The sequence below is a fragment of the Bicyclus anynana genome, chromosome 25, assembly GCF_947172395.1.
Source record: "Bicyclus anynana chromosome 25, ilBicAnyn1.1, whole genome shotgun sequence".
NCBI lineage: Eukaryota > Metazoa > Arthropoda > Insecta > Lepidoptera > Nymphalidae > Bicyclus > Bicyclus anynana.
In genome coordinates, this window is record NC_069107.1 from 924,652 (window position 1) to 934,752 (window position 10,101).

The following is a 10,101-nucleotide window of genomic DNA, read 5'->3' on the forward strand; positions in this document are numbered from 1 at the left end:
TCAATAGACCAAGATTACGCGCCTTGAAAACTCGATCCAATGTATTGCCTTTAATATGTATGTTAACAGTAGCCAAGTTGACTTTGTGCAAGAGTTTATTTGTACCGAATAACATAAACTTGGACTTCGATGGATTAAGGACAAGAGAGTTGCGGTCAGACCAATTTGCAATTCGATCAAGGTCTTCGTTAATACTATTCACAGCTTGGTTTATGTCCTCCGGCTTACATGAGTAATATATTTGCAAGTCATCCGCATATATATGGTACTTGCAGTTTTTAATTTCATGTATAATATCTGCACAATAGATTATAAAAAGTAGCGGACCTAAAACTGAACCCTGTGGAACGCCTCTGGTGACAGAAGTTGACGCTGAACGACGCTTGCTACCATCTTCGTATCCTAATTCTACAAACTGCGTACGATTACTCAGGTAGCTGTCAAACCACTTGACAGCATTAACATCAAACCCATAGTAGGATAACTTAGATAATAGAAGTGCGATATTTATACTGTCAAATGCTCTGGAGAAATCGAGGAGCACCATAACAGTGCACATACCTGAGTCCTGCGATTTAAGAATGTTGTCTGTAACGTCCAGGAGAGCCGTCACAGTCCCACGACCAGCCCTAAAACCTGATTGGTAATCCGGCAAGATCTGCTGCTTCTCCAAATATCCTAGAACTTGCTGATGTACAGCTTTTTCTAAGACTTTTGAGAAGCAAGATAAAATGCTAATTGGTCGTAGGTCCTTTGGGGTTTGGGGGTCCGGTATTTTAGGTAGGGGACGTATTAAAGCAGTTTTCCAGTCACTAGGGAAAACAAAGGTAGTGATTGACATATTAATAATGGATTTAATAGTGTCTACGCAATGTGGTAACATCATAAATAACATGTCAAGAGTAATTTGGTCAGTTCCCTCAGCATTCGAATGAAGGTTTTTAAGGATTTTTAATAAACTTAGGTCAGAGATAGTGGATAGAGAAAAAGTATCAGTATAAAGACGATTAAATTCGTAATATGTAAGCATGGAAAAAGATGTAAAGTTAAAACCGGGAACATTAAGAAACTGCACATTTATTGAATCAGGATCGGTGAAATGAGCTGGTAATGCAATGTTTTTGTTGGGTAGTACTGTAGTCTTTAAATTTTTCCACATAACATTTGGGAATTTAATTTTACTATTAACATTATGTGAAAAATATGCTCGTTTTTCATTGTGAATGGATTCGATAACTAAATGCTTATATTCTTTATAGCAAATTTTATTTAACTCCGACTTATTGTTACGCCATTTTGCATGTGCTTCGTCCCTCAAAGTCATCATTAGCTTTACGTTGTGCGTTAACCACGGACTGTAACGATCTTTAATCACTAATGACTTCTTAGGAGCGTGCTTATCGAATAGCTTCAACACATAACAGTTAAATGATGAAACCATTCGGTTAACACAGTCTAAAGAGGAAATATTATCCCAAGGTATAATGCTCAGATCTTTATTAAAACTATCTTGGCATACATTTTAAGCGGTCTCGACTTAAGATATTTAGGAGGGATTTTACTCCTTTTTATATTAAAAACACATTCAAGAAATGCATGTTTACCCAATGACGGAATATGAACTACGTTGATGTTTTTTACTGGGAGATTTGTCGATATGATGTCAATTAAAGACTCGCTTGTTTCTGTAAAATGTGTTGGAGTGGATATTAGTTGAGTTAGTTGTAAATAGTTGAAAAAAGTGTTTAATTTAATTGTTTTAGAGTCGTTTTTATTTAATAAATTAATGTTGAAATCTCCCAGCAATATCACATGATCGTAGTTAGACAATGAATGCATAGTGTCGGTCAGAACATCCAAGAACAGGTCAGTATTTAGCCATGGAGGTCGATAAGCCGTACCTAAAGCAATTTTATGAGAGTTCACACTAAGGCTTATCCACATTTGTTCCACTGTTTCATGTCGGGGAAACGAACATGTTCTGGTTCTGAGGCCTCGCTTAATATAGAAAGCAACGCCTCCCCCACGACCGCCACGAACAGTGTCTGGACGCGGAATATGAATCAGCCTATACCCAGGAACGGTTGGGGCACGACCTTCCTCACCAGCTCGCAACCAGGTTTCATTGATTGCCATGATATCTACCCTAAAGCGATCCATAGCAACCAAGAACTCGTCATGCCTTGAACCAAGAGATCCAGCATTAAGGAAACCAATTTTTAAATTTTTAATACTGTTGTATTTTAAAAAAATAAACATATATTGTATACTTAAATAGGAAATAATAGTTAAATGCAATCTTGAATATATAGTAATAACATAATATATGATATACAAAGAATAAATTATATAACATAATAAATAAATGATTATATACGTTGTAAAACTCATATAAACTAATTTTAAAATCTAAATAAACGGGTAAAAAAAGTTGTTGGCAGACGAATAATATAAAATAAGCACAACTAAAACTGTAATATTGTAAGCTACTTTTAACAATAATCAAAATTAAGTTTGAGAAAAAAATTTCCTAACATCGGCTTCCGACCTAACGCGATACACAGGTGCATTAACAGTTTTACGTATATATATACGCCCTTCCCTCGTCCAAACGAATTTCCAATTTTTAATACGGCCTTCCTCGCGCGCCATATAGAATAGCATTCTATTGGTCCGAGTCAAATGCTCGTTCACATAAAAACGTTGCGCCTCGGCTGATATTATTCCCGACGTATCTGCACCGCGACGCACGCGCGCCGCACGTAGTAACTGGTCGCGCACTACGCGCCGAGCGAGCCGTACGACGACGGGCCGCGATCGCCGCTGAACCTCCCCGCCGGCCCCCTCCACCGCCGCGCGCCGTGGACCCGAGCGCTGCACTGAGACTAAGTCCCTGTCGTCCATCTCAACTCCCAGTTTTTTAGACAAAAGACTTGTTATGCTTAATAAATTTTCACCAGGAAGTTCCTGTAATCCCGATATTTCGACGTCATTCAGCAGAAGCTCCTGGTCTCTCTCATTCAGTTGTACTTGAAGCTGTGATACCATTCCATCAATGTCCCCTTCCGATGATTTACGAGACATCGACTCCTCTTCGAGTTGCAACAACCGGTCCTCGACGTTATCAATGCGGCTTTTGTATTCTAATAAGGTGGTATTTAGCTGTGCTATTTCATTCCTGAAACAGGCCATTTCGTTTCGCAGAAGTCTAAGCTCAACTACGATACTATCAGCTGTGTCCACTGCCATACTCGAAATTCCAATCGATTGGCCTACAGGTATCGCCGACGGTGGCAAGTCAATCATAGAAGCCTGCGGGTTCGGAGTAGTTGGCGTTATACTTGAGCTAGCAATAGGCTGGCAATAGGTGTGAAAGGTTAATCTCCTTCTAGGAAAAGTGTTACAATCACGCAACGTGGGACGGCGAGCTTAGAGTTATAGCGCTTTGTTCTGTACCAATTACTGTTCTGCAGGGTTTTTTTTTATTATTTACAAGATAGCCCTTGATTACTATCTCACCTTATGGTAAGTGATAAAGCAATCTAAGATGGAAGCGGGTTAACTTGTCAGGAAGAGGACGAAAATCCACAAATATCAAGTCCTTTATTTGCTGATACAGTTTACAAGGTCTTAACAAATAAATATAATCTGTTCACGCCCGATCGTCATGCAAAATATTATATTTCACCCCTTTCGGTTTCTACACGACATCGTACCGGAACGCTAAATTGCTTGGCGGTACGTCTTTGTCGGTAGGGTGGTAACTAGCCACGGCCAAAGCTTCCCACCAGCCAGACTTGGACCAATTAAGAAAACCTCAATCGGCCCAGCTGGGGATCGAACCCAGGACCTCCGTCTTGTAAATCCACTGCGCCACGGAGGCTGTCAAATTATGTATCTCGGTGTACCTCTCAAATAATAAGTCACTACATGGTTTTTCATCGTATTTTCTTGTATGTTATCGTATACCATGGTTATTTTTTCAAAATGACATTTACTACGCCATTCTACATCAAGTGGCAGTGATATTTTGTTTTTAAGATCATCAACATGCTTATTTCAACAAAATTACTCAAATAGCGGTTTTTCGTTAAAATAAAGTTACTACTTGCTACAGTAACTACTTTATACGGTCACTATTTAATTTCGTTGAAAACACAATGTTAGATTATTGCAAAAACGAAAATACGATGAAAAAAGATGTAGTGACTAATTATTATTTAAATGGTACACCGAGATACATAATAGGCCCGCTGACTACTAATATAATAGTCATTAACTAATTATTATCATCACCATTATCTAATAATATTACCTGACGTTTCGAAAGTCCTTGTAAACTAAGCCTAATTGAAATAAATGAATTTAGACCTTGACTATGTCTACGAGGCTTGGTTGGCAGCGAACTTGGGAAGAACGGGCTGCTATAAAAAATATATTTCTACCTTATAGGGGTACAGTGGCGTAACTGCACAATCTGTGGGGTTTGTGCAGTAACGCCACTGCCCTGTTTTTCGTTATGTCAATGACCTGTGGACCCTACGGTATGGAGCTGGTAGTCAAATGGCCAGCCCTGCGACCCCTATCTGCAGTTACGCCACTGCCATGATACAAATTCTAAGCATGAATCCACATAGTCTAATAATTGGATCAGCGAAGCAGTTCCGTTAAATCTTTACTAATATTATAAAGCTGAAGAGTTTGTTTGTTTGAACGCGCTAGTCTCAGGAACTATTAGTCCGATTTGAAAAATTCTTTCAGTGTTAGATAGCCCATTTAACAAGAAAGGTTATAGGCTGTAATTATATTATCCCCGTATTTCTTCGGGAACGGGAACCACGCAAGTGAAACCGCGCGGCGTCAGCTAGTATTATTATAAAAAAGTCACGTTTAAGGTGTTTTATGCTTATTTTAATTGAATTTTTGTTCCCATCTTATTTTCATTTTCATTTATTGTTGTTACAGCTAACAGTGATGCGCCAACACGACAAGCTGGAAGCTGTTCTGCGTCACTTCCTGGTGGAGGACCGGGGGGTGGACGGCAGCTCGTCCTACGTGGACTACCTGTGCCACATACACAAGGAGATCCGCACGCTGCTATAGTGTATGTACAGCGCGTACTAGCGCGCACCGCTGCTCTGTCCGTTCGCCCGCACCTACCCGACTGTACTGCGAGATGTGTGCAGATACGCCAGTGAGTGGCGTATCTACATATGTCTCAGCTAATAGTAATACGACACAAGCTAGAAGCTCTTCTACGTCCCCTACGTGGGACTGTGGGATGTAAGTAGATATACCAATGTGTGGCGTATCTACTTGTGTCACAGCTAACGGTGATACGACGCAAGCTAGAAGGTGTTCTACGTCCCGTACCTGGGACTGTGGGATGTAAGTAGATATACCAATGTGTAGCGTATCTACATGTGTACCAGCTAATGGTGGTGCGACACAAGCTAGAAGCTGTTCTACGTCCCGTACCTGGGACGACTGTACTGCCCTCAGTACAGTCGTCCCAGGTACGTGTAAGTAGATACGCCAATGTGTGGTGTATCTACTTGCGTCACGGCTAACGGTGATGCGACACAAGCTAGACGCTTTTTTGCGACTTGTGCCCACGACGACTGTACTACGAGATATGTGTAAATACACCAATGCGTTTATATATATAACACAGTTTAAGGCGATGTAACACGATAAGCTGGTAGCCGTTCTATGTTACTTTCAGTGGCGTATCTGCAAATATGTATGTAATATTAACTAACGTATCAACATCGCTTTCGCGTAGATAGGAGTAACGAACTGAGCGAAATATATGTAGATACGCCAATATGGGTGGTCGGTGTAAGTACACATACTGTCGTATCGACTAACGGTGATTGAATGAACTTCGTTAGCACGTAAATTAGTAGAGATTTTAAAAAAAGTTCAACAATACTAACTCTAACTGGGAACAATGGGTTTACGTGCTCTGTGAGGCAAGGGAACTTCCCAACTCTGCTCTGGGAATTTCTCGGAAGAACTAAAAGCTAAATAATTCACAACCCAGGTAACCAGCTAAAGATACTAATAAATGCTATTTGTTGATAAATAATAATTATAATATAGGTACGAATCAATTAATACAATTCTATGCAAAAAATGCGGGCAAAGTCGGGAACATTAGTTAGTAGTTTTAGCAGAAATATATGCAGTGACGCGCACTTCATATAAGCAAAAATACACTGCCTATGAGATTCATTAAGGCCTTATTGAAAAAATATTTTTCTTTTTGTATCATAGTGCCTACCCTAATTAAAACTCTTGTGCGCGCCGCTGTTTATATAAAAAGAAACATTATATTGTGCTGATGTTTATGATTGCGGTGACGAATGACCATTAAATGTGCCGAGTGGATGACTATTGTTATTATTAAATTGTAATATTAATAAATAATTAGTAATAATAAATCTGTTGAGAATTATAATTATGATTATAGAGTTTTGTAAATGTACGGTGGTTTTTTTTATTAGATTTTTATTTTGTAAAAAATTAAATTAGACGTCAATTTTTCAAGGTTTATCAGACCTTATAATTAGCCTCTCATATTCGATATTTCTTTTTTTTTAACTAAAATCTGTTGGTAAGTTGCTTACTGTTTGACGTTGTTATACAGTAGTGTGACATAGAAACCCGTTTACTTAAAAAAAAACTTCGTCCGAAAATGAATATCTATACAGGGTGCTCGGAAGTATTTTCCATTACTCTGGGGTAATATTATTTTTCGATAATTAATTAAAAATGTTCAAGGAACATGTGTTCTAAAATTAATATTTTCGGAGTAAATAATATTCCTTTTGTAAATAGAACTTAAAATGTATCCCTTATGATTATGACATAGCCAAGCTTTCAAATGCAAGGAGGCGTAAGTTACATGTATGTAGTTTTTTTTTAATTTTTTTTTTTACTTTTTACTTTTTGTTAAAAATACAGTAAGCCTGCTATAAGTGGACTTCAAGGTGTTGACGAACACCTTGAAGTTATGGGAAATATTCCGAGCATCCTGTATATAAATACTTATTTTGTATTCTTTTAAAGTATGTATAGATAATTAGATAGAAACATTGCCAAGCAACTTATCCATAGATTATTATATATTCTGGCAAGTTCTCTGATGACACTCCCATGATATGCGGGCGACGGGGGGAAAGACTGCGCGGGTGTGAAATCGTGCGTGCGGGGAAGTGAGGTGCATCAGTCGTGGGTTTTTCATTCATCGTTACACGCCCCCCGGCCCGCGCGGACCATCGGGAGTGTTACGAAGTTGCCAAGCAATAGATCAATAGTTGTAGACGAGCAAAATTTTTGTCAATTTGTGGCTATGTTTGTCAAACAATGCTTAAAGTCAAGTTTGACAAGCATGTTTGTCAAACATGCTTCATCGTTTACTGGATCAATGCGGGCTATAGATCTGCATTTTTAACTGTACAGTTAAATTGAGAGTCTGTAGTCCGCTTAAGTCGGCTGGTTGAAAAAATATTCCGTCATAAATTCATAATGTATTTGTTTGTGTTAGTGTTTAGTTTGTATTTATCGAACTCCATTTTTATTTTAATGTAAATAAAACTATATATTGGCCTTATTATATTTCTTGCTTTTTATTTTATAGTACCATGTCCTTTTAAAAAACAAGATTGTCAACAACTGTATCTATCAGCGCAATATCACACTAATCGATATTAATAGGGGTGTGGATTATCATTACAGGTTAGTCCGCTTCCATCTTAGATTGCATCATCACTTTCCATCAGGTGAGATTGTAGGCTTATTTGCAATGAATAAAAAAAGGACTTTCAAACACCACGATCTTGAGCCGCCAGCATCCAGCAGCGGCTTCACCTGGAGGGTAGACCAGCACTGCGCTTTCTGGATCAGGATTCAACCAGCTTTGGACCTCAACTTCCGGCTCTCGCCTCTTTGAACTACAGTTCGTGCGCTGTAGCATGGTGCGGGTGACAGTTGCCTGTATGGCGTTCATAATACGTACTGTTAACGTGAATCGCGGCAACTTGCAAGAGTGAAACGAATTGTCCCACTTTAAACTTTCATTTCAACTTAAATTTACTTATTTTATTTACATTTACATAATTTCATTTATATTTACTTATTTATTATAACGGAAATGTCGTAACGGTTAGTTTTGTCCCGTTTCAATATTATGGCCATACGTCAGTGGGTAAAAATTACCCGATAAATTATTTTTTCTATTTTGCTAAATTAAACTTTAAGATCTAAGATTTAAGGTTTATTTTTGAATGAAACAAGTTAGTAATAAAACTTGCTATATTAGGTACATAGCCATAATGTTTTCTGTGACAGGTAAGTAGGTTTAAATAAAAAAAAAATTTTTGTAAATATTGTTTATTGAAACAAATAAACAGGTGTTTGATGAAAAAGCAAATTAGGTGGGATAATGGTAGGTTGAGAAAAACCTCTTTATTTTATTCTGAAACAAAAAAACTTGTATTACTACCTGTGGTCAAATGACCTAATGTTTTTCTAAGGAGGACACACTTGTATATTCACAATATTATGTAGTGGACCGAGAACCTGCAATTGCCAGACATACCTTATTAGGATAGTTAAAGTTTGTCAGCCTATCGTCCTGTTTTTTTATTCTTTACAAGTTAAGCCGGATTCACGCATCAGAATAGAATCGGTATCATACATTGTGTATGGCAACGTTTAGATACCCTTATGTATTGGGGTGTTGTGATGTCTTCTGATGTGCCGCATACAAAATGTATGATGTATGATACCGATTCTGTTCTGCCCCCCTAGCCAAGTGGCACGTCGATTTCGAAAACTAGAAAAATATTTGGGAATGACTGATCTTGATCACGTGACCTGTCTATAGCAAATGTCATTCCAACACATCTTTCTGGTTTTCGAAGCGTTAGCGATCGTAGAAAGAGAATCGACATGCCACTTGGCTAGGGGGGCTGATGCGTTACAAGTGTTTGGAACGTCTAGACTGATTTAATTGCAACTTTCACTGGACGATACAGGAGGTTATTGAAATACTTTTTATCCAGAAAAAATCTTGGTACCTGCGGGATTTGTGAACAGCAGTCCTCTACTGCCTACTAGTATTATAGAGCCGTGATAGCCCAGTGGATATGACCTCAGCCTCCGATTACGGAGGGTGTGGGTTCGAATGAATTTTAAGAAATTAACTATCACGTGTCTCAAACGGTGAAGGAAAAACATCGTGAGGAAACCTGCATACCAGACAATTTTCTTAATTCTCTGTGTGTTTGAACTCTGCCAATCTATATTGGGTAGCGTGGTGGACTATTGGTCTAACTGAGAGAATAACCCCTCATTCTGAGAGAATACTCGAGCTCAGCAGTGAGCGGAATATCTTCTACTATATAAAAATAAGTCGGGTTTTCCTTCCTGACGCTATAACTCCAGAACGCACGAACCCATTTCCACGGTTTTGCATTCGTTGGAAAGGTCTCGGGCTCTGTGAGGTTTATAGCAAAGAAAATTCAGGAAAAATTTCAATGTAGGGTAGGGGCAGGGTAGGGGCAGAGTAGGGGCAGGGTAGGTAGGGTAGGAGTTGGGTAGAGGTAGTTGAAAATTTACATCGAGTATCACGCGGACTAAGTCGCGGGCGTCCGCTAGTGGGTTGATAATAATGAAAGTTTGTGATTTGTAGGGGGTAATCTACTGAACCGACTTTGAAAATTCTCTTACCACTACAATTCCACGTTATGTTCGAGTGTCATGTGTGTCTGAGTGTGTGTATGGCTATATTTTCTAATGCAAAAGCTGTCTTACCGGCTTGGGGAATGTGACTTTAATAAAAGGCCCAGTATAATGACAGGGGTAGCCGTATCGGGGTAACTGCGAGCGACGTGGACGTCTGCAGCCGGCCACCGCGCAGCAAACGCATAACAGCACGAAAATTATTTGGACCAATGCTTTTCTGAATATCATGTTAGATGCTGCAAAAAAAAAATTAGAAATAAGTACTTAACACTTCACATATCACCATAGCTAGGCACCGTTAATCAAATAGTTAAATTCGTTAATCGTTAATCCGTTACAAAAAAAGTT

At 38.7% G+C, this 10,101-nt stretch overlaps 1 protein-coding gene across 1 annotated transcript in view; it reads left to right on the forward strand.

The window, feature by feature from the left end:
• The window catches only part of LOC112055014 (protein transport protein Sec24C), a 30,972-nt gene extending 23,349 nt beyond the window's left edge, over nucleotides 1-7,623 (forward strand). The window contains exon 18 of the mRNA XM_052889200.1: nucleotides 4,966-7,623. Within this exon, the coding sequence (XP_052745160.1) occupies nucleotides 4,966-5,103 (138 nt within the window). The 3' untranslated portion in view covers nucleotides 5,104-7,623. The remainder of the gene's footprint in view (nucleotides 1-4,965) is intronic.
• Nucleotides 7,624-10,101: the final 2,478 nt, after the last annotated feature.